The 25955-nt window shown below is 36.8% G+C and overlaps 3 protein-coding genes across 9 annotated transcripts in view; 1 reads left to right on the plus strand and 2 right to left on the minus strand.

Annotated features, from left to right (window-relative positions):
* The window catches only part of osgep (O-sialoglycoprotein endopeptidase), a 21115-nt gene extending 17394 nt beyond the window's left edge, over positions 1–3721 (minus strand). Inside the window, exons 1-4 of one of the 3 annotated variants that reach the window (XM_012961998.3) lie at positions 3633–3721; positions 2232–2367; positions 756–875; positions 297–472 (exon numbers count right to left, since the gene is read on the minus strand). In XM_012961998.3, the coding sequence (XP_012817452.2) occupies positions 297–472; positions 756–875; positions 2232–2346 (411 nt within the window). In that variant the 5' untranslated portion in view covers positions 2347–2367; positions 3633–3721. 3 annotated transcript variants of the gene reach the window in all.
* On the plus strand, positions 3715–10364 carry apex1 (APEX nuclease (multifunctional DNA repair enzyme) 1). Of its 5 annotated transcripts, none has more exons than XM_012958392.3 (5): positions 3715–3823; positions 3987–4114; positions 4396–4577; positions 8022–8214; positions 8748–10171. In XM_012958392.3, the coding sequence occupies exons 1-5, from the start codon at positions 3750–3752 to the stop codon at positions 9260–9262; spliced, it is 1092 nt and encodes a 363-aa protein (XP_012813846.2). In that variant the 5' UTR covers positions 3715–3749; the 3' UTR covers positions 9263–10171.
* Positions 10365–11195: 831 nt separating this feature from the next.
* On the minus strand, positions 11196–25670 carry slc12a3l (solute carrier family 12 member 3 like). The gene is made up of 28 exons (XM_002934280.5): positions 25316–25670; positions 23805–23931; positions 23162–23642; positions 22854–23009; positions 22632–22707; positions 22188–22283; positions 21759–21898; positions 20689–20799; positions 20481–20592; positions 19499–19629; positions 19220–19304; positions 18730–18887; positions 18108–18215; positions 17828–17951; positions 17181–17282; positions 16667–16822; positions 16479–16578; positions 16249–16360; positions 15519–15641; positions 15185–15291; positions 15018–15100; positions 14629–14688; positions 13850–13954; positions 13387–13498; positions 13116–13202; positions 12854–12977; positions 12550–12617; positions 11196–11974 (listed from the first exon to the last, which is right to left on the minus strand). Exons 2-28 carry the CDS (start codon positions 23891–23893, stop codon positions 11833–11835), a joined length of 3348 nt encoding a protein of 1115 aa, XP_002934326.2. The 5' UTR covers positions 23894–23931; positions 25316–25670; the 3' UTR covers positions 11196–11832.
* Between the last annotated feature and the right edge of the window lie 285 nt (positions 25671–25955).

The following is a 25955-nucleotide window of genomic DNA, read 5'->3' on the forward strand; positions in this document are numbered from 1 at the left end:
TTGGACACTAGCATCCAGATAGCTCTAAAGAAAGAGCTAATCTAATTAATATTAGAATATCACTCTCTACATTATACTAAAGGTTAATTTAAAGGTAAACTGTCCCTTTAAAAAATGGTTAGGCTCAAATAAGGTTTTTTTTTAAAAAGAATAACATTATAGAATGTGTCTTTTGGGCAAGCAGGATGACAGCATCTTCAATTAAGGCAATCACATGTACATACATTTCTGATTGCTAGTACATAAGCTTTCAGTGCTATTAACAAACACGGTCCATTCTACTTTGTGTCTGGTACCTGTGTGTTGCCCCCGCTCACATACAGCACAGAAGGATTTTCTGCACCAGTTATCAGCCGTCCCATTTCAATATGCCCAATACAGTGATTAACACCCAGTAGGGGCTTCTTCCACAGCTGTGCAACTGTCCGTGCCACTATGGCTACTGATAGCAGAGGGGCTCCCATTCCAGGGCCTGTACAAAACAGATATATTAAGCACTAATTAGTGAAAAAAATATTAGCCTACAACTAATATAAGTGTTAGCACTGGCTGTGCAACTAAAACTGTCTCTGGTTGGTACATATTCTGAATCCTGGTGTACCCATAACCTAGTGGTTAATATTCTCTACAAAAGTTTGCTTTCTTCGCATATTCTGTGACACTAACATCTTTGTTCCTTAAGATTGTAAATAATATACTTTCTTAGTCATACTGCGCAAAATGGCTGCACTAACTCAGTCCATCTTACTGTGCACCTTTAGTATAGGCCACACAATCTACATCTTGTGGCTTTATCTTTGCTTCCTCAAGAGCTTCTTGCAGCACATCCAGGATACAGGAACGATGGTGACGTGCAGTGTCACTGGGCATGAAGCCTAATAAAAGGGGAAAAAACATTGTTACCACTGTGCTCTTAAAACTCACATCTTCTTAAAAGCACAACTGGGGTTTAGACTTGGAAGTACGAGGTCTGGCACATTTTAGTGGCAGGCAATATACGGCTCAATTTAAATGCATGCCTGTCTTCCACTGCAGACAGTGCTGCACACTGGGTCTGCTTACTCTTTAGTAGAAGTAACCTACATACAGATAAAAAATATAGTACATTTGTAGCATACATTTAGGGAGGCTGCATATGATTGCACTTTAAAAGCATGCCAAAACATAGTGTGTACTTATAAAGGAGAAGGATAGAAGTCATGCATTGTGGATAAAGCCAAAATGATACTGCACCTGTATCCAACAAATATGTACAGAGCTGCAACACTGTCTGCTAGTGAGGTGCGGGTCGACATGAAGTTGACCCACACCTGACCCTAACCCACTGAGTCTCTGTATTTAAAGACCTGCCAAAGACAAAGTCTATAAATACAGAGCTCTGGAGGCAGAAGCGGGGAATAGAAGAGTTGTGGGTGGGTTAGGCGCATTGTAAAGCTCAGCCCTAACCCACCCGCATCCCGCAGAAGTTGTGTGGATGCCAGCCCGAACCCACCCAACATGCGCGTAAACCCACAAGTCCTGCAGGTTTCGGTCTGGCCTGCACATCACTACTGAGTGCCCTTGAATTTAACAAGACAAACCAGAACTCATGTTGTAGTTTCAGACCTGGCCCAGGAATATGTCACTGCAGGTCTGGTATTCAAAACAGGCCCTGGCATTTCACAAGCAGCCCCCCACCAGCCCTATAATTAGTTACTGTCTATGGCATCTTACAGCAGCCCCTCTGGCTTTTGTAAGAATGCAAAAATTGCCACTGCAGCTATTTAGGGTTATGGCAAAGGCATTCATCAAAATTACCTTTTACTGTTCATTACCAGTTCCCACTAAAAAAAAGGAAATGCTTTGCCTATGGCAAATTCCTGCCGTAACAGAAGCATTTGGTAACACTTCTTTTAGGGGCACAGTTCTCAAAATGTGAGATTAGAGCACACCACAGAAAACATGCACACACATTCTATTCATTCTTATTGGATTTTTTAAAGTGTATTTATCAAATGGTGAATTCTAACTTTCACCCATTAATAAATATGCTTCTAAAAATTCAATAAGAATAAATAGAAAGTTTGTGAATTTTGCAGTCCTGTCCCTAGCTGACGTTGCCAGCAGACCATTTCCCAATCTCAGTCAAGAGTGGAAGAGAGTCATGACTGCTAAGCAACTTCTTGAAAACATTGCAAGTGCCATGTATGTAATAGGCTTTAATGATATAGTAGCTATTGTATGACTCTCACCCTGTCCTGGAGGAGTGATGTAAGTTCTTCGTGGATTGCTCAGCACTTTCCCATCTTGGATAATTCCTACACCAATCTTGTTGGCACTCCCCTCAAACCCAACAACAATGGTCATAGTGATGTCTGAGGGGAAAAACTGAAAGCAGATGGTCAATTTTTTGCTAAATATTTCCTCAAAAGCTCTATTATTAGACAATATCCTAAATAATGTGCTCCCTCATCTGGAGCTGTCCCTTGTTTGCACAAAAAACACTGGGACCCCAGTACAAAAACTAAAAAGATGAGTTAAAGGGATGGTTCACCTTTAAGCTAACTTTTAGCTTTATAGGTTATAGAATGACCTATTCTAAGCAACTTTTCAGTTGGTCTTCATTATTTATTTGTTATAGTTTTTGAATTATTTGCCTTCTTTATGCTACTCTTTGCAGTTTTTGAATGGGGGTCACTGACCCCAGCAGCCAAAAACCTATTGCTCTGTGAGACTACTGTTTTATTATTACTTTTTGTAACTTTATTTTCTATTCAGGCCCTCTCCTATTCATATAACAGTCTCTCACTCAAACCACTCCCTGGTTGCTAAGGTAACTTGGACCCTAGTAACCAAATACCTGCTAAAGCTCCAAACTGGAGAGCTCCTGAACTGAAAAACTACAAATAATAAAAAATGAAGACCAATTGCAAACTGTCTCAATATCACTCTCTACATCATACTAAAAGTTAACTCAAAGGTGGACAACCCCTTTAAAGGGGACCTGTCACCAAAACATAACAATCTGTATAATAAAAGTCTTTTGTACATGAAACCCCTGCTGTCAATCATATTGGGGCAGGCAATTACTTTCACTTTCAATTATGCACTTCCTAGAATTCACTGCACTCTTTACATTCCCCCTCCATTCTCACAGTCTATAGATTATTATACAGTGTTTGGGGTGATACCGAACTTGTCTTAATAAGTGACCACAAAATGGTGCCTGCCAACTTGATGTGATTGCGAATGCCAAGAGAACAAGCTTTATACAATTTATACAGTGCAAGTGCAGTTCATGTTGTACAGCTAACATGATAGTATAGGATTTGGAATTATTTCTTAGTGTGACAGGTCCACTTTAATTTCGCCTGGCCCTGGTTTGCACAAAAACTTTTTTCCTTTTTGAATTGGGAGAAGATGCTCTGATAGCCATAAGTACTGTTGGCAAAAGTGCTTTTTTGGAGCCCTGGCACAAATCTGAGCGCTGCGCAAAAATATAAATGACTTCTAATGAAATATTGGGAGCCGAGGCTCTCGTAGCTGCAGGCATGGCTGCCAACCAACACGAAGCTTTTTGGGTTTTTTTCTGACAAAAAGAAGTAACTGCCAGCAAAGAAATAAAAATTCAGAGAGGACCTACCACGACTTACTAGCAGCTTATGGTACAGTAACACTGAGCTTCCCCATGCCTGCTAGCCACTCCCCCAAGGCGGATACGTGACGCGTCACTGCGCTTACGTGTAGTCGAGACGCCAAAATCTCGCGTGATGAGACTTGTGACGCCGGGATTTTCTCTAACACAGGAGGCAAGGCGCTTTCTATTAACAGAGTTGCGGGACGTGTAAGTGTAAGGGACTCCTGCCTTTGTTAGGAAAAGTGGGGCTGTTGGACAATGTGTTTATGTGTTGTCACTTGGGATAGAATGGCTGTGTTTAAAACTTCATTGTTAGTAGCAAGAGATTAAATTCATATGTACTAATAAATAGATTTATCTCTCTTTCTAGCGCAGGTCCATTGTTCAGCACGCTGCGATCTCTGGTCTCCCCGAGGTTAATTTATACAGCCTTGAAAATGCCCAAGAGAGGGAAGAAGGAAGAAGTTAGTGGTGCTGAACCCCAGGAGGATGGGAATGGTAAGCACTAGCTCCAATAGTGGCCTGCATATAAGGGAAATATTGAGTAAGGATTGCCTTTTATTGGCTTACTCAGTAGATTAAAAAATGTAGGTCCCTTCTTCCGACATGGTATACATCTCTAAGGTACCCAAGTTGTTTGAAAAGCCTGCATTTATAATCTACCAGTTTAGCCAATTAAAGGTATATAAAACTGTGTTGAACTATGGCTAATATGGCACAACGTTTTGCTACTGTCTGGGACACATTGCCTTATCGGAATATCCCATTATATCTTCCAGAGCCAGAAGTTAAGAAGGGGAAGAAAGGAGCAGGGAAGGCGGCAAAGGAGCCGGAGCCAGTTGTTTTGTATGAAGATGCCCCAGATAATCTAACATCAGATGATGGCAAGAAGTACACACTGAAGATCAGCTCCTGGAATGTAGATGGAATCCGGGCCTGGATCAAAAAGCAGGGATTGAATGTAAGTAGAATACAACGTAGAAGAACCCAATGATGGCAGAAAGTCTCACCACAAAATATATTTAGCCTTTATATAATAAATATTAAAGGGGACCTGTCACCCTAAGAAAAAAATCCAAATTCTTTTCTATCATATTAGTTGAGCAAAATAAACTTCATTTACACTATACAGTTCCTTCAGTCTTGGAACTATTCAATCACAGCAAGCAGACAGCTGCCATTTTGTGGACACTGTTAGTAAGGCAAGCTTTGCATCACACAAAAATCTTCTTGGAGGACCAGATGCCCATACCCATGCACTGGCTACATAATTAGGTGATGGGGAGGGAGGGGGAAAAGTGTGAAGTGCAGTTACATCTAGTGCTGAATGGAAAGCTAAAGGTATTGTCTGCCCGCCTCTATGCAGGCGGGGCAGGCAATATATGATTGACAGCTGGGATTTTTAAATGCCTTTATAATGGGTATGGATGTGTTATTTAAAAAAAGGAATTTGGGTTTCATGTTTAACTTGAAAAGGACTTTTATTATTCAGCTTTTTATGTCTGGGTGACAGGTCCACTTTAAGTACTCTTATTTCAGACTGTCAACTGTTTTTCCACATAATACACAGATACCTTGCAATTACTTCACATGCCGTATTTTCTAATAAGTTTTGTTCAGTTCATGTTGGTTTGTGAGTACAGTTTACCTGACATTACCCATCTCCCAGAGCTGTAATAGACTTTAACAGTTTTACTATTTACGGTATAGTCTTCCTGTTTGGCACAATAATTTTAACTGAAGTTTTGCTTTCTAGTAATATTTATAACATTGGTCACACCCATATGTAAAAGCTACTGCTGTCTTCTGGCACATACAGGATGTGGGGCTTGTGAAACCGAAACTCGATTCAATTTGAAATCAGCACAAGGTGGAAGTTCGTAGAGACAGAACTTAGTATAGTTATGAGACATTACTGAAATATTATTCAAAACTATGAGTCATTTTTGTTTGTGTTAAACCAAACATGTCGATATGCGTATATGCAGGTGTTCGTAAAATATATATGTATTGCAGTTTATATAATTTATATGCATACAAATGTCAGTTGGGTTGTCAAATTAGAAATCCCCGCATTTACCCCTTGATGTAATGAGAATGCATTTATTATCGCAGAAGTCTGCGTTGATCATTTTGCCTTACAAGGTATATGCATAGAAAATGGCTACTTCAGTAATTATTAATCCGTTTTTAGTTAACAATTATCATACTAAATATCAGTTGCCCAAACTTCACATCTGATATGTGATTATGGTATGTTATCCACAGGATCTTAAATATTTTTAGACGGATAGTGTACTCATCACTGTGGAATAGAAGGACATTATTGCTGGCAGAGTTGCATATTTCTGAGCAATGTAGGATTTACATAAAAGAAACTTAGCAAAATAATGTAGTAGGGGTAAAGTCATTGCAGTAGAATGCTTTCTCGGGGCTTAAATAGGAATATCATCGTAGTAAAGGTGTGCATTTGAGAGGAAAAGGGTAATGTCATGTTTATGTTATGGTAATATGTTCCACCAAATAATTAAGGCAGTTGGTACAGGTACAATCACAGGTCCCCAGTAATTTGCAAAGATGGGGGTGCTTCACATCCAGTGATTAAATATAATTAAAAAAATACAACAGTGGTGTATTGTTGAGCACACGGATACCCACATGATATCATTATTAAACAGATTTGACGTCCCTTTATTTGTCAATGCTCAAAATAGCATTATGATGAATGTACAAAATAATTATAATTGACAAATTTGAAATATTAGGATTGTCCCCCTTAATTACAATGTAACTTATGTGTATCCGGCATAAGTTAGATTACCCTATATCACAATGTTTTAACATGCTTTTATACTGTGATCTATTACACAATAATGCCAACGTGTTCAAAACACTCCTCAGGAGCTCAAATGAGTCCCCCTCTAAACTTTATATAGCTTTAAATTCCTGCTGTGCGGGGAAGGTCTTTCATGCAATTTGTGAGTTGTAGTTCAACACTGTGCAGTAAAGGATTGTGAACTATTGCACAAAATAATACCAACAATATGTTCTCAACATTCCTCATAGGTCCTCCTGTATGCCTTTATATAGTTTAAATTCATGCTACACAGGCATAATCTTTCACACAAGTTAATAATCCTTTAAACATAAGGTGAGTTCTAGTTCAACAGTATGCATTAAAAATCTAAAGGGTGTCAGCACATTCTTTTTTTTTAAAGGTTGATTTTTATTTATTTTTGTGTCAGCACAATTAGCATAGTTATTGGTGATGGTTATTAGTTCAACCAGTAGCACACTCATTCAGTTCAGAGGAGATTATATTTTAATTGTGCATATATTGAGGTGCTTAGCTTAAACTACACACCTCACAGTGTGATTAAAGTGATACTGACACTAAAAAACTACTCCTCAAAATATGAATGTGTCATGCTGACTTTTTTCACTAATAGGGCTGCTTTTGTAAGTAATTGTTACTTGAAGTTCCTAAACCTGACTTTTGCCAACCTGACTGTCCCTTCTCAGACTGTCAGTTAGAGCTTCTAATGCTAACCGGCTACTTCTGCACAAATATGGCCGCCCCCTCATAGAGGAACATAGGGGTTCAGATAGGCAATGTAAAAGCATTGGGCAAATACTTTTAAGGCAAAATTATAGATAGCATGCAAAGATAATGTTATTATGGATGTAAAAAATGTTTTAATTTCTGGTGTCAGTATCTCTTTAAGTTCTTGTTATCATCCAATAAAGCACATTAGTCTCTCACCAAACTTCACATTCTGTTGTAAAGATGGATGTTATTCCCTTATGCGCGTTGAGGGGCTAGCGAGGATTCCCCACTATGCGCCTAAATAGCAATTAGGTAACATATTCACTGTGACCTGCTTAACCACAATATTCAGTCAGTTTGTTGTATAATTAGATAACAATCTCTCACACCTCTCTCCCCAACTGTTGGACTAATTTCTCCATAGGAATGAGACTGTACTTTATATATCATAAGTACTGATGTCATATACTTGCACTTTCATGGCATGTACCTCACATCAAATTAAATTTACCACGATCCTCACGTGCACCCTTATTATGCTGTTAGTTTGGCCACAAACTGATGTATGTTTTGCTGTATTAGCTTCCTCTGGGATATTAGTGTTATTATATTTACATTTTGTACATTCTTTATCATGCTATTTTGAGTATTGCCAAATAACACAATAAATGCACTTCAAGCATGTTTAATTGATATAGTGTTGGTATTAGTGTGCCCAACAATACACCACTGTTCTATTTTTTTAATTCTTGCTTAATTTGTTGCAGTTTTTTAAACAAAAATTAGGCTTACATGCTTTAGAAAACATCCCATCCACAAGATGAATTGGTCAAAAATGTTTGTTTTTGAATTATTTAGTGGGTGCGGGAGGAGGACCCACACATCATGTGTCTCCAGGAAATAAAATGTGCAGAGAAATTGCTGCCTCCAGAAATTAAGGATATGCCAGAATACCCCCACAAATACTGGGCATGTCCTGATGAAAAGGAGGGGTACAGTGGAGTGGCCATGCTCTGCAAGGACAAGCCGTTAAATGTAACATATGGCATTGGTAAGTATTCATATCCAAATAATTCTATTTTGGTTTCTTCAGTCTGTAAATATTAGTCTGTAAGAAGGCAAAGACCTGAGTGCCCTTTTTTTTTTTAATTTAAAATATAACTTACTGTTGTCCTACGCTGAAAATTGTGGGCTTCAGAAAGACTACTATGCATAACAGATAACATAAGCTCTGTTGAATACCATTGTATTTTATTACAGAGCCATTTAATTAAAATCCCTGCCATAGTACAAGATAACTTTGTTATTTGCGAAAAAGGAAAGAGAAATAGTCAGGTTTGTATAAGAAAATCAGTTTCCACACTGATTTGAAAAAAAGGATCAATAAATTTACAAGCAGTAAAATAAATATTTGTTTCCAAAACAACATTACTTCATGCAAAATTTGACATTTTTTTCAGGTAAAAGTAAACACCTTGTATTCTGGCAACAATGTTGCTTTAAAATGCTTCATTTTTGACAGCAGACAAGTTCTAGATTAACTCTATTCTCAGTTAACACATTTTGTGTTGTATACTCCTGTAGGAATTGAAGAACATGATAAGGAAGGTCGTGTAATAACAGCGGAGTTTGACTCCTTTTTCTTAATTGCTGCTTATGTCCCCAATTCGAGCCGTGGGCTAGTACGTTTAGATTATCGCCAGCGCTGGGATGTGGATTTCCGTGCCTACCTGAAGGGATTAGACAGCAAAAAGCCCTTAATATTGTGTGGTGACTTGAATGTGGCACACCAAGAGATTGACTTAAAGAACCCCAAGACAAACAAGAAGACACCGGGTTTCACCCCACAGGAACGCCAAGGCTTTGGAGAACTGCTGGCTGAGGGCTACCTGGACAGTTTCCGAGAGCTATACCCTGATAAGCCAAGTGCATACACATTCTGGACATATATGATGAATGCTAGGGCTAAAAATGTTGGCTGGAGGCTTGATTATTTTGTGCTATCTAAAGCACTACGCCCAGCTCTATGTGATAGCAAGGTCAGGAGCAAAATAATGGGCAGTGACCATTGTCCAATAACACTCCTTATGGCGATATAAAATAAATGATCAAAGGAAAACTACAAGCTGATCCTGTATGCAAGAGGATTTTGTAATATACATAAAATGCTTAGATCTGAAATATTTGAGATTCTTTTGCTGCTTCACAAATGGAATCTTGGATCAGCATTTTCTGTTTGTAATTTTATTATTCATTGCTTTTCAGACTAGAGAACTGAAACTTAACAAGAATTTGCTCTGTGACATTAAGGTTTCTAGTACTAAGGAAGACCACTGCTTCTTCATAGCACATAGACTCAAGATAGGTTTCATTTTGTTAAGCATATGAAATGCATATTGCAAAATCCTCATTTAGCTAGAAGCAATGTTTCCTGTAGTCTTAGAGAATTTTTAATCATTCAACCTAAAGACTATATAGCCATATACAAGGGCTATATAAACTGTATACACTGTAGTGAGCACCATCTCTTCAACACAGCCCCTCTATATGACAAAACTGGATTTTTTTGGTGTTAACCATCATTACAACCTTATGCCCACATGTGGGATCTGGAGAATGTAAAGGCATAACTACCTAGTCACACAATGGTTAGTGCTTAAAAAGTGCCCCTAGTGATGAAATCTAGGAACTTGTATTCCAGTCATAAGAACATGTGAAATTTGCAGTTGATATCTTTTAAGGGAGTGATTGTAAGACTAACTTCGCACCTGTTGCTCAACTATGAGTATTGAAGTTCAGCAAAAACTGGAAAGAGGTTGAAAATCTATGCCGTGGGGGCTGCACATATGCTACATTCATGTGATACTAAGAAAATGTGGGGTTCTCAGCTGTACAAAACAATGCAGTTGTAAAAGAAAATACTGAAAGGTGCTAGTTCTGTATGTGCTTTGACACTGTAAGATGTTACATATTTTTGTCATTTATTAAAAAAAAAGTTTTATAATCCACTGCATTTAATTTATTAATCTGCATAACACATGCTGCCCCCTTCCTCTTTTTGTGACCAAACGGTTATGGGGAATAATGGGAGGAGAGCTGCATAACTGGGGGTGCCAATGATGTACAAAAATAAGCATATTTTTAAACCAAGGATTGATGAAGTAAGGGTCAATATATTAATACAATATAGTGGAAAATGTTGTTCTGGTGTTTCTTTTCATTTTCTTGTTCTTTTCTTTATGATTTTTCCAGTTTTCACTCCTATATTGTTCTTTCCTGTTTTATTTATACTTTTCCTTCCTTCCCACCACTTACTCATTTATGTTCCCCTACAGATTATTCGGGCATGCATAACTCTCTGTGGTCCAACTCTGTAAAGGTTTTGATGTGTCATTACCAAAATGTTAAATTGACTTTGCTATATCTAACATCCTCTGCTACCTCCTCCCTAACTAATTCCAAAGAGTAAACCTATTGGGTTTAATTTATGTTTTTAATGATTTTTTAGCAGAGTCAAGATCTGGTAATCCAAATTATAGAAAGATCCCTTATCCAGAAAACCCCAGGTCCTGAACATTCTGGACTATACCTGTACCTTAATATGCATATACAGGGAAAGAGGAGATTGGCAGTTTCATTTATTTTGTGTATGGGGGTCCTTTGTTGACCACCCTAAACAAACAGCATTCTGATCATTCACTGTGGATAGTTACAATTTGTGTGTGGCACCCTCAAAAAATCATTTTGCACTTGCAAACTTCACCAGATTTGAAACAAAAAAGGCAATTTTGCCCCCCCTCCAGCAAATGTATGAGGTAATTGCCCAATTTAGGAAAGGACTTTACTGCAACATTGCACAAGATTTTAATTGGTCATTCACGGGCAAAGTGGTTTCTTCATGGAGTTGTGTTATGGCTATATAAAATAACCCCATTTTGACTTCTATTCATATCGCCCTTAGTTCAGTGTATTTTGGTGCTGTGGGTGAATATAAGGTGCGTTGCTTATATTGCATTGATGAAATGATATGCCTGTGTTCTAGAATCTTTTATTACATGAAAAGTACTATATACAATACATTTTACAAAGTGTGGCTTAGATTTTGTAACATTAACTTCTGTCTGCAGCAGCTCGAGGCTGCCATTTTTTTATTAAAATGTAGTTACATTTGCAGACCATTCCATATTAAATATTCTTTTAACAAAACACCACAAAAAGAATATATTCTAAACCTTCCAACCTACTTAATCAAAATAAGATAATGCCCCCTATTAAAAGGGTAAATAGGCAATTTAAGTATAAAGTAAATGCATAGTGGTAATTATTGTACATAAAGGCACAGTGGTTAATTTACATATAGAATTAAAATTTGTCATCATGGAAAATGCTAACAAATTTCTCTCAGAGCATCTGCAGACTTGTGGCTCTGCAAATATACTATAATTCCAGTATGCCACTGGAAATTTTAAATTGTAGTGCTGTGACATTTACTTTTTTCGATATTGAGTTACATATCTTGGTATTTACATATAACTACAGCATAACATTTGGTGCAAAGTATTCTTTGTCTTCTGTAGCAGTCCAGATGCCTTTTGATGCTTCACCAGGTTCTGTGTATAGCACCACATAGAACATGGATTCTCTCCATGTTTGAATTGATTCCAGCGGCTCACTGGCAGTATACTGTGAGTGCATCCTGTTGGTTGCCTCGAATGAAGACAATTGGTGGGTTGAGATCACGTGACAGGCTTGCCAGCCAAGCCATATACAGAGAACTTGGACAGGTGTCTCTTGAAACAATAGGCAGGCTTCTGCAGTGAGAAAGCATATAAATTGTTAATACAAAGACATTCTGCCTCCAAAATGGAACAGTTTGGATTATGGTATCCACTGACAAAAATGACTATTGGGTTTTGATCTGAACCTGAGTTGGGGAGATGTGCCCTGGAAACGCTGAGCATGCCAAACACTTTGAACTTTATTACCTCCCAATAAAAATTTTAATGAACGGAGTATAATTCCAAATTATGGAATGTGTACATCTAGGTTATATTAGTCCCTATAGCCAAAATATATATATTTTTTTGTTTACGTACACTTCTTTCATTATTTTTCTAGTATTGTTGCTCTTTTCTTTGTGCTTCTCTTCTTTTTCCTGTTTTTCTCTCTGACTTTACCTTTGTCACTCCTCCATATTTGTTCCTTCCAAATTTATTTATGATTTTCTTCCCCATCCTACTTGATCATTTATGTCCACCCACAGCTAATTTGGGCACACATAAGTCTCTAACAGAGGAGAGAAGGCCAGACCATTCAGTCATTGACACCAGATGAGCATTGTATATAAAAAGGGTCAGTGACTTTAGGTAGGTGGTGGGATACTCACATTGCAATAAGAGCTGCATCCTGGGAATTTTCCTTCAGTATCTCATTCATTCTCACATAGCGCTCGGACTAAGACAATAGAAATGACCATTAGCCAAGTCAGGGAAATGGTTGAATTTTACTGTGATAAAAACTAATCAGAATACAAAAGCAGTACAACAAATTGTAGCGGTTTTCTTGAAAGAACAAACATGGAAAGCATAATTCAGCAACATTTAACATATGTTGCATTATTTATATTACATATTTGCATTAACCCTCACTTGTCATGAGCCTTGCTTGCCAAGGTAAATTTAGCCACTTACTTTAGCCATGTAATGAACAAGGTCTTTCTCTGTGATGCCACATGATGGGATCTCTGCTTCCTCTGATGTTCTTTGCCTTGTGCTGACATTGTATGGAGCAATAAGGTCCTCAAACACCTTCATGCTATATAGGAATTTTGAGGAAGTGGAAAGGGTAAATGGTCATATTGTACTAAACTCTCTTGTACTTATACTACTTGTATCTATATTCATACATTTTAACTTTTAATTCATTTTACTTTGTTTTCCACACATTACATACTTTCTGCAATGAGGCTTTTGATCCGCATTAGTAAGTACAACAACTTCTTGGAACCCCAGTCTGAATTTCTCTAGAAGACTCTGCATTCTGAAAGGAGACATTATTAGAGATGCACTTAGGATGGGGTTTACCACATTTTGTCCTGCCCTGCTTCTTACCCACCCACAGTTTTCTTGTATATGCTAGGCTTTCTTATTATTCAGCATGTTTATTATTAACTTTAAAGAAGACATTTTCAGTTCTACCTTTGACCGCCAACCTGGTTACTTACTCTTTTTTCTCCTCCTCTGCTTTTTCTGTTCTGCATCTGATAAATACTTTGACTTTGCATTGGCTCCAGCGCCTTCTGCGTTTTAGCAGATATGGGATGAGAAGTGTCAAGCCTATGGGCAGTTAAGGCAATGAGCAATAGTTTAATTCATAGGTAAATTTACTTGAAATTAAAATGTAACAGTAAGTAACGGGATAAGCAAAGTTATGTAATATGGTACAAGTTAGGATGGCTCTGCCATGGACAGCAGGCAAATGGACGAAGTTCCATTATTTTAGTATGGGTGTCACACAGCTAATCATTCTGTACATCTGCTTATTACTTAAAAATGTTCTTGAATAGGCTAGCGTAAACAAAATCTCAGATTGTTTAATACAAAAAAATATGTTTAAACTGGGAATCTTTAAAGAAAATTAAAGTTTGGTTCTGTATTTGGAGTGTTGCATTGTTTGGTTACACTCACCCCCATCATCACTCAGCCAGTAGACGTGGATACTCTTTTTTCCTTGGCGGCCCTGGAACTCAGTATTTGTTTGACTCAGAATCTCTGGAACGGGACTGTGGGGCTCTAGGGGACAGAAAGAGGGGCAAGCATATGTAGCATGGCAGTAGACACTGGTAAATAATTTAAGCATAGCAAGTTGTGGTCATACACAATATTGCAACAACTGCCACTAAGGGCCAGAGGGTGGCACTCTTGGCAGGAGTACTTTTAGGGCCCTTTTACACAAATGAAAATGCAGTGTCTTTTATCTCATTTGCAAGCTCATGTGGCTCAAATGCATGTTGAAGTCCAAAAAGAGACAGAAAAGGCACTGTGTAAGAAAGAGAGAATTTCAGGAGCAATACAACACACATGCACACCATTTATGGGCACAGTTCTTTCTCAGGTTAGAAATATTACAAATGTAATCAGCAACCAACTGTAAATACCCATGTGATTCCCCCACCCTCTGGCCTCCCCATGTTGGGTTGAGACCCAGATTTGTTCCATGGAGAGAATGCATGTTAATTTTAGACAACTAAGCCCTAAACATATAACAAAATGTAAACATTAATAAATACTATCTAAAAAGCATTATTACAATTCATAAGACTTAATATACAAGTAAGTATATATATAATTGTGTGCAAAGGTCTTAACTTGTGGCTCTGCTATAACTAAGGTATGTATGTTTTCCCATTCTATAAAAAAACATGTGTACATATACAGTATACAGTTCATGGCAGTGAATATCATACCTTTCTCGTCCTCTTTATCACTGAAAGCTTCATTATCAGAATCCTGGAAGGCCAAATTCACTGTTGGACAAAAGCAACATGCTTAAGTATAAGGATAAATATGTGTATGACTATGATCAAGATAAAGCCCCAACTATGCAGAATCAGCAGCTACTGCTAGTCATCATTCATAATAATTATCAAATATATATTTTATCTTAATAATATTCATTTCTCAGAAACTGTACTTAGGAAGTAAATGGTTTGCACATTTTTAACTATATAGCTAAGCACCGAATACTTTAATCTTGTCACACCTTAAAATAGTCATTAGCTTGACACTGGTCAATACTTCAGAATAAAATGTTTTAAGGAACAACTCTTTCTATGCTTTGCTTTGTGTCACTTACCTTGACCTTGAACCTTCTGTGAGACATCAAGCCCATCATTTATACGCAGAATGCACACTGCAAACTGGCAGTCAAATGCATCACTGTTGAAAAGCAAAAGAAATTAGAAAAAGCAAACAAAAAAAAATAGCCAAGACGTTAGAGAGATAAATGCAGTAACCACTCACTGTATAATCCCAACATATTCCTCCAGGTTCTGCACTGAATCACTCTGCCAGTTACTTTTATACCCCAGGACCAGAGTATTAGGCTTGAGGCGCCCTAACCCAGAGACCTGTAAAAGCAAAAAATGGTTGACTGTTTTGGATATTTTGAGGGATATAGGAAGGTTTTTGTAAAAGGGGATTCAGAGCAACACTGCAGGTATGGAGCAGAGTAAAAATAAGTTCCAGTCATGCTCTGAACGTCCCTGATACAAACACATATAATTATATATCATCTTATGTATGATGATAACACAATGAACTACAAGTCATTTTCTAGACAACTTTCTATTAGTACCTGCATGAGATTTTTTGCTCCAGCTCTCAAAGTTTTTTCATAAATCATACTATAGAAGGATATTACTTTTCTTGTGTTCAGCCATCTCAGTTGTCCTTCTGAGTCTGTGATCTTGTCACTATCCTAAAACAACACAGAGAAATGTTTTACTGGCCTTCCAGAGTACCACAGAATCTCTCAGTTGGGTCCCAGTGAAGGGCAATGTCCATCAACCCTTTCTTATTTTCCACAGAGGCCTATAAAACACCTATAATATTTATCACTATACCGAAGAACCCTCATTTTATGCTTTTCAAGGGACCAGAAAAAATGATGTAACATCAGGGAAATGCATTATGTATTGGTGGAAACAAACAAAAAAAACTGTCTAAAATGAGGGAGGTTTCACTGTATATGTCTAAGTGAGAATGGACCCAATTCCTGATGGGCCTAGGAAGCCCAGTTCGACACTCCATAGAAACATGTTCACTTAGTGGTACCTTCCATTAGGGAAATGGGTCTTAAATGTCAATAACTTCATTGCATATACTATGTACTGTATATTATATATGCAGCCTTGAAGACTATAGAGGGAATTCAGTTCTGATGTACAAGAAGTATATAGTGTCTATATTCCAGATCATGATCGTGATCATGTAAAATAATTTAGAGGATCAACTGGTAAGATGAGACCCTTATAATTATAGAAAAAAAAGATAAGACCCTTATAATATTACCCAGTGGTACTTACAATAGCAACATTGCCACAGATCATCAAACTCGTATTCTTTGTCACTGAACTAACAAAATCCACCAGGGCAGGACGAAAGTTAGGGGGTCCAGTGAGCACCAGACATTGAGGTCTAAGGAGAGAAAAAACAGGTTAAAACAAGGGATAAGCAAGTATACATATAGAATACAATACAATGTTTACAAAATATGGATAGAACATATAAAACAGTAAAACAGACTAATCACTACCTGTAGTTCTTGACATGTTCCTGAACTCCACTTAGGTTCACACTGTATGTGAGTGCCATATTGTATGCACCAGCCTGCACTGAAGAGCCCCAATTTACTTCTGCAGAGGGATAGAAAAAATACACAGATACACAGGCTGTACTCTATATATGATGAGCAAGTAACAAATAAATGAATGGCTTCCTTACCTGGCTTCTTGTAGGTTACATAACCCAGTAGTATTATGATTATGGCCACAGCAATAATAGCTGCCCACCATGTAAGGAGAAACATGATGACCACAGATACAACAGCTCCAAAAAGAGAAGTCCACTTGCTGTAGTAACGGAAGGAGGGACGCCAACCTGGAGAGCCAAGGAGAAGAAATATATTACAGGCTCACTATAACCAGTGGGGTTCAGATCCCAGCTAAGATATAATTAATCCTTATTGGAAGCAAAATACTACTATTGGGTTTAATTAATGCTAAAATAAAGTTTAGTAGACTGAAGGTATGGAAATGCAAATCATTGAAAGAAGTAGCACATTGTAGAAATGCAAGGAGGAACATATAATGAGAGACATGACTCCTGAGTGAGTTATATCATGTGGGCATAGAAGACATAGGAAATTAAATAAGATTTTTTGCAGTGCTGATTTTTTTCTATGATTTATTAATTTGTTCAAATTTATATTCCATGCCACTATTTGAACTGTTTTTACCTGGAGAATTGGTGATTGAGGCATGGAAGCAACTGAAGTTGATAAGAGCATATGAACATAGGAAGAAGTTGGAGATTATCGGAGCAATGGTGTTTAGTTCAGCTGTGTAAAAGAAATTAAAATTATATAAACATGAAGAAATATTTGGTTTGTTATATGTCTGCACATATTGGTATCTTAAAAACAAAAAAGTCACATGCTTTACATGTCATTGTATTCCTCACAATCAAAATTTCTCTGTCATTTATATTTGGTAATCTGATTAAAAACACTGTAACCTTTATTTTAAGAAAAGGGGCTCAAATAAATACATAAACCTTAAATATAGTTATATGATTTTATATTAGAGAAATGCTGGTCAAAAGCTAATGGTTTCAAAACTTTTAGGATAGGCTTATCTGACACATATTATGCAGCTAACAATATAATAGCATGATACATTAATTCCTTTTCCTAGGCTGCAGTTTGCAAGGCCACAATTCATAGATTATTTCTGGCATGTTGCGATAGCAAGGCCTCAGAGAACCATGGAAATATATTGCTTTTGAAGAGCTAAATAACACGGAGAATAAAAAAATTTGCACATAAAAATTACATTTAAAAAAAGAAGGTTTGTTGAAATAGCGTTGGAACTAATGAGCACTCACCAATAAGTATGAATGCTATAGCAATTGCAAAGGAGAGAATGTATCCACGGATTGGCTCATTGTTCTTTCCGTAACCTTTACCAAAAAATCCAATGAAAGGGTAAAGTTTGTCCTTGCAAAGGCACTATTAGGTGGCAAAGAAAGGGAGAGTTATGTGGTTACAATTAATTCACATAAGAAGAAAAATTAGAAAATCATCATGAAAATAATGTTATTAGAAACAGATAAATTCTGTAAATGGATATTGCAAAGAAATAAACAAACAGAAGAATTATCTTACCTGGAAGACCTTGGGAGCAGAAACAAGACAGGCCAGAGCAGAGGAAAGTGTTGCAGCAAAGATGCCGGCAGTGATGAGAGGACTAAAGGCTGATACCATGCTCATTGCCTGGGATTGAAATAGAAACATTTCAATCATTTAAACAAATACACTGTATATGGTGATGTACTGGCCTTCACTCAAAGCAGTTCCTGTAAAGAATTACAAAGACAACAGAAAAGGCACACACACACAGTGTGTGTGTACAACAAGGTACTGCAATCGACAGGTCTTTCAATAAAAAATCAAAGTATTTTTATTTAGTTCGCAAACCCAATGTTTTGCTTAATCACTGTGACCTTTCTCAAGGGAAATTTTTCCTTTAAGACCTGTCGAGTGCAGTACTTGTGGGATTTTTATGATGTATTTTACTGGCACCCAGAAATCTAAATAATTATTTTGACGGAGTGCTCTACTTTTGTTTATTATTTGTGTACATATTTACCAAATGGAAGAAATATATACAGCACATTCTGGCAAAAATAATATAAAATAGAGTAAATAGTATAGTGCTGTATATATATTTTGCACAAAGTGCGCTTACAAAATTACCATTGTTATATCTAACAATGGATAATCTCACCTGATAGTGATTAGCTAGTCCATAGTAGCAACTTTCTGTTTCCCGGCATGAAGTGAAATTCCAGCCAAACTGACAGCTTAGTCCTTCACAATCTGTTGTCTCATTTATAGGGATTGTGTCATTCAAAATGCCAGATGCATCACGCAGAACACAGGAACCTGAGTGCAGAGTAGGGTATAGACTGAGACCAGCAGAGAAAGCATGGTGCAAAAAGCATGGCATGGCCCCCAAATATGCCCCCAGTAGCTCCCCATCTTCTTTTCTGCTAATCCAATGCACATACTCTGTGCTGCTGTTGATTACTGAGCTTAGGGACTGACTCACAATATACTGTATATACAGAATATAAATGTCATGATATAAGGCTGATTAGTCATTTATACATATAATTATTACATGGCAGCTCTGAAACTAATGCAGCTAACATCAGATTTTAATATTCAGCCCTGTAGCATAAAATGATTATGTTAGCTAACAGATACTAACTCACCGATGGTAGCAGAGATAGCCAAGTATGAAATGGTGGTCCAGAATATAGACAAAAGCGTTCCCTTTGGTATAGCCACTGCTGGGTCCTGAAATTGAAATTTAACACGAGGTTAGCAAAGAAGGCTTTTGTTTACAGCATAGGGTATTGTGCAATGGGCTCTTTTGATTTCTTTGATTTTTCCCTGGTAGTGACAAAATGGCCCATCATTTGATTATAACAAAACAAGGCCATCGCATACAATGGGAGTTTATTAAAACACAAGAAGACAAATGCCATTACCTTTAGATCTCCTGAGATGTTAGCACCTGCCAAGATACCAGTAGCAGATGGGAAAAATATGGAAAACATGGCAAAGAAGGAACTAGTTTCACCTCTCCAGTCTGGAACAATGTTTTCCGCGAATATTGATCCTAAGATATAAGAACTTTATAGTTGGTTGTTTGCTACATCAAGTAATAACAGCTCACCTCAATATTCACTTTATTATATTATTTTTTTATTATTGATTATTATTATTTATTATTGATTATAGCAGTCAGTGGTAAGGCAAATTATAAATTATGATATAATCCCGCCAGAGTGTATGACATTATGATTTACTCTATGGGGCACATTTACTAACCCACGAACGGGCCGAATGCGTCCGATTGCGTTTTTTTCGTAAAGATCGGTAATTTTGCGATTTTTTTCGGCGTCTTTACGATTTTTGCGTAAAAACGCGAGTTTTTCGGCGTATTTACGATTTTTGCATAAAACCCGAGTTTTTCGTAGCCATTACAAAAGTTGCGCAAAGTCGCGATTTTTTCGTAGCGTTAACACTTGCGCGCAAAGTCGCGGCTTTTTCATAGCGTTAAAACTTAAAAGGCGCGATGTTTCGCGCAAGTTTTAACGCTACGAAAAAATCGCGACTTTGCGCAAAAATCGTAAAGACGCCGAAAAACTCGGGTTTTATGCAAAAATCGTAAAGACGCCGAAAAACTCGCGTTTTTACGCAAAAATCGTAAAGACGCCGAAAAATTCGCAAAAAATACGAAAAAGTCGCAAAATGTTCGTTTCCAATCGGAATTTTTCCAATTCGGATTCGAAATCGTGTCTTAGTAAATCAGCCCCTATGTGTTACTAGTAAAAAGTTAAATAGTTAAATAGTCATTTTCAGTAGATCAATAGATTTTTGTTGTTATTATGGCAAAGCCATTTTATAATGTTCCACACCAATCATTGGTTTTGATTGACAAACCCACTGTATTCTTGGCTTACATACCTTGGTAGCTAAAGAACCCCTTGGCTTGTTTCTCCTCACTGGGTGGCATTAATGTCCCCACAAAATAACTTGCAAAGGACACCATGATCACAAAAAAGAAGACAATCTGAGCCTGGAGGATAATTCAATAAAAAGGAAGTATTAGTTGCACTAAAAAAACAGACTGATAAAGATAATAAATCTAATACCAGTATGATATAATGCAGACCTTAGCTTCCCACTCCATTCCTGCTAATGAGACACCAAGGAGAACTGTCACGGTAATCACTCCAATGATTCTGATGTCATTTACTGGGTCTGAAATTACTGCGTTGTATTCCTATAAAGAAAGAAATATTGCATATGCATATTAAGTAGAGAGATAGCTTAAGGCACAGCATACCGATAAGAGTACTGGAAAAAAAATGAAAACCATTTACCACTATTTTTCATTTTAACCAAAAAACCTCACTGTTGTTTTTGGATGGGGAATAAATAAATATTGTGAGGATGTTTGAGAGCCAATTCTTATATAGGCTGCATATGTTGTATAATAGGCACAGTGCCATAAAGAAGAACCATATGGTATCGTTTCAACATTTTTTTTTTTGGTATCCATTTTTATTGACTTTTCTATGCTGTTTATTGGGGCAGATCTTTTAAAGTGCGAAATAAGAGCTCACCACATAAAATTCAAATTAGCCCTTGCCACAGAAAAAGTCACCCACTGCCTATTCATTCCTATGGGATTTTTAGAAGCTTCCCATAGGAATCAATAGGCAGTGGGTGAATTATTCTGTGGCAAAGGCTAATTTTAATTTTTTGTGGTGAGAGCTAATTTCACACTTTGATAAATCTGCCTCATTGATTCTAAGAGGCAGATTTATCACCACTATAAAATTCCCCCACTTTCTGCTCATTCCTACGGGATTTTTAGAGGTGCATTTATTAAATGGTGAACAAGCCTCTAAAATTCCCATAGGAATGAATAGAGAGTGGGGAAATTTTACTGTGGTGAGCCCTAAATTCACATTTTGATATACCTGTCCCCAAATCTTTAATGGTGTCCAAAATCTTCAGCTTACTTATTTTAAGAATTTTTCATGTAATTTTCTATGTATCATTTAGATATTAATGATACAAAAATGTTCACAGCATTTTTGTGCACTGTATTGTACCTAGCCAATTACTCAGTTTATCCCTTAAGACAAATATTTAGTCTGGATGTAAAATATATTATCTATTAAATGTTCCAGTAAATTAATATCATTTTTTGACATTCAAAGAAACAAAACTTACAATTAGTAGATCACGAACAGTTTCCGCAAAGCCTACTGTGTGCATAGCGACTGCAACTGCATTGGCAAAAGCAAAGATGAGTCCAATAGAACCTCCAAGCTCAGGTCCCAGGCTACGAGAGATAAGAAAATACGTCCCACCTGCAGGAGGAGTGCACAGTTCAGGAAGAGTTCTTATTTTCTGCAAATATGATCACCCCCAATCAATTATCCTCTCTGTCAGATAGATTCCATTATATGGGATTATATACCAAACATTGTTGACATACGACAAACAGTATAACAAAAGTTCCATTTACTCTTTCACAATATCTGAAGGAAAGGGAGCTATAAAGATGGTAGAAAGTGTTACTTAGTTCTTTGTTAACATCAGGTTGTTTGGCAGTGTGCTGTTTATGCAGTCTTTTTAGTCACTTCCAAGCCAACTTACCTGATTTAACTTTGCCATTGGTGGAAATGGCAGAAATGGATAGGCCTGTGATAGAAGTCACCAGCACAGACATAAGAATGATCACCCAAGTGAGACCTACGTAATAAAAAGAAGATCAATTAGTTATTGTGAATAAGCACTTTTTTTGAAAATGCAATTTGGTGTCATTGAACATGCACACATCTGCAATGAGTTTATTGCTATCAGGATTAGAGCAGTATAATCAAAATGATATAACTGGAACAACATTTTGTCAAAGAAACTAGGATAAACCAAAATAAAAATAAAAAAACAAAATGTAGTTGCAAATAAAATGTAAAATGTCATATGATATAGTGATTTCATCCCCTGTTGTAAGGCAGCGTTTTTTTCTGCTTGCTTAAAAGTAAAACTAGAAATACTATAGAATACATAAATATATTGCTAGCCTTATTAATAACATACCTATTCCAGCCTGCGCTGTGATCCATGGTAATCGCAGATATAAGATGACCCCCCAGATGTTTAACATGCATCGGATCTGGTGAAAAAATTGAAAGAGATGGAGATGACTGGAAAGTATTTGCTATACATTGATTTTTTTCTGAATAATCCTACTGTGTATCATGTCTTTTATAGTATAATGACAAATGTACAAAGTAAAGTACAACTTGGAATGGTTCTTACCATTACGCCTTTTACCCATCCAAAACGAACAGGTCCACTTTCTTTCTTTTTTTTCTTATTGTTTTTTGTGTTCACCATTTCAGGGTTCTCAGGTTCATTTTTGTTACCGGTCTCAAGATCTTGGTCCAAGGAAACAGGCACTGTTTCATTTTCATCCTGAATAAAATATAACATTAATATACACACCGGAAATATAGGGCAACAAAGCACATGACCACCTATTGATGAAAAAAAGCATAAACCAGAAAGTTAAAACAGTGGAGCCATATTATAGATGTGTTTGTATAACAGTAAGAATTAACCCTTACCAATATAGCATTGCGAAGAATATCTAATGATGGACGACTCCTTTTCAGTCTCCCAGGTGCTACAGAGTTTATGTAAAATTCATGCCTGGGTGTGGCATCCAGAGTGTTATAGGCCAACTGTCTCTTTGTGATCAGGTTTTGGCAATAGGGCAAGGCTGAAGGATTTAGGGCAATGCCAGAAGACAGAGAAGACTCTACTTCAATTTTGTCCAAGCAATCTTCTGGCTTTTTGTTATCTGTGGAGCAGGGAAACATATGAAGCCCATGACTAAAAGCCTCAATAGATTGATTTAGATGCTGCAATGCTTCTTGTACATTTTCTTCTGGTATTTCCAAGACTTGTCCATCCGTGGTAGAAGTATAACCAGATGAAGCCACATCACTACCAGATGAACATTCAAGGGATTCCATGCTTTCAGACTTGCCTGCCTTGGCAAGTGTTTCTTCAATATCTCCTGAGACTTCTAAATCTCCATCATTCCTATAAGATAAAAAAGCAAACATTTTGCTTTTATTAATAATCCCATGGCCATTAGCATACATCTTATTAACCTATCAACTATCTTATCTTATTATTTTATGCCTACATTGGTTTTCAGCGCCATCTACCCTAAAATATGTGTTTACTGCAGAATTCACTTACCTATAAGGAGTTTTATCAGACCTAAAGCTGTCAGCATGCTGTACAGTGAATCTTCCAATGGAGAATGCTGGGTTTTCTGGGCAATCCATTAGCTCCAGTCTGCTGGGTCTGTATACCCTCTGAAAATCTATAAAATGGAAACAATGAAGAGTGCATAGTAGCCTATACACCTATCAAAACGCATTCCCTTCCATTTTTTTTACTTAGTGAGATATAAAACTATTTTACAAATTATTACTACTGGTAAAAAGGATCACGTCAAGCAAATATACAATTCTAATGAATAAAAAGAATCATATTTAGTATTTATATATGTGTGTGTATGTTGGTGTCCTGTGAGAGCATTTTTGGTGTGCATTATTCATTTTAGAACTAATTTAAACCCAACTATCTCAACTAGATTTGGCATGTACCATAAATATAATTTAAAAAAAACAAAAAACACAACCACCACCAAGGGCCTTGTGCATCACAAAGTCAATATATTATATCATATCACATTTGTATGTACAATGGGGGCCTGAAATGTTGGTTGTACATACAAATATGATATAATTTACTGACACAAGACCCTTGGTGCTGGCTGTGTTTTATTTTTTTAAGTAGTATATTCTCATGCACAAGGGCAGCTATGAGTGAGCTTTAGTGGAAAGAGGTGTTAACTACGGATTCTTTTATATATACAGTATATACCAGTATATGTACATGGATACATACATACATACATACTATGTTTTTCAGTTATCAGATCTTACAAATAGTAAGATAATTGCATTTCCATTGCAATGATATTGTCACCTAGTTAACTACAGTACTTTAAGTGTACATGTGCAATCTGTATATGATTTTGTATGCATATATCAAGATGCATATTAATTACAGTAACCTGTTACACTACATTTACTCTTAAAGTACACCTGCTAGCCTCCCTCTTCCAGCTAAATTCTCAGGGAATACTGGGAGTATGCAATATCTAGAGTGGCACCTGTTGCCTTGCTCTTTGCTTAGATTACAAGAAAACTATTTTTCGAAACTTACATTTGTATTTAAATTAATTTTATGAGTTGCAGGATTCATAGCCATTTTAAATCTTAGGTAGTTTTATAAAGCAGTATATGTGCAGTGTAGGAATAATTATCATGTACTGTATGAAGGCAAAGAGGATTCAATAATCTATTAGACTATTATCTATTAGTCAGTACCATTATGCTGCTAGACTAATATGATAGATTATACTGTTAGGATTTAGATATCTAGGCAAAATATGTAAAAAACTTAGATGATCAGATAATATTAACACATTTATAACGTTAAATTTACAAAAGAAGCAGAAAGATGTGTTGAATATAGTGTTATCTCAATTAGCCTATATGTAAGATCTTACATTTAAGCTTTAAAACAAGAATAAACTTAACTACATACTGAATGTTTGTGAAAAAGATAACATTCCAAATCGTAGGGACTACTATTGTAAAGGGTAGATAATAGAAATAAATTGAAATAGCATTTACCTTGATTAGATGTTGTCCCTTGGTTTCTTGAAAAAACTTCAAATTACTATCAAAGAGAAGTCTATAATTGTGTTTTATAGATGCAGATGTTCAGCTTGAAATAATCCTCTTCATTTTCTCCACACCATGTTTTAGTCCAAAAAGCCAAACTAGTAATGCTTAGTTAAGGCTTTATATTTACTTCAGTTAGTTAAGAAACATATATGTACTATGCACTTCTAACCATGTGTCCCTCTACGGTCTACTGGGGTCTCCAGCAACCTGCTGCTCCTTATATCCAAGGACAAGACAATGCATTTAGAATAGCCCAGCCCCTTAGCACACTTCTGTCTGAGGTTAGGAATGATGCCATCATCTCTGTTCACCCATTTTCAAAATGTACACTTTAATAATATTATCTAGTTCAGCCTACCTGATTGTCCAAGGTAGGTCCCTTTAAAAGTTGAATCCACAGGTCCCTGTTCATTGTTTCCATCCTGGCCACTAATAAGGAAGGAATAAATTGCTCAGTTTCTGGTGCACAATTTGCTAACACTCCAGGGGTGCAAAATGGAAGTTTCAGTCCCGAAAACAATACAATAGCTAATTAAACAAGATAGTCATTAAAGGACAATTACTTTCATCCACATAACAATCCACA

This window comes from Xenopus tropicalis, chromosome 1 (genome assembly GCF_000004195.4).
Source record: "Xenopus tropicalis strain Nigerian chromosome 1, UCB_Xtro_10.0, whole genome shotgun sequence".
In the NCBI taxonomy this organism is placed as follows: Eukaryota; Metazoa; Chordata; class Amphibia; order Anura; family Pipidae; genus Xenopus; species Xenopus tropicalis.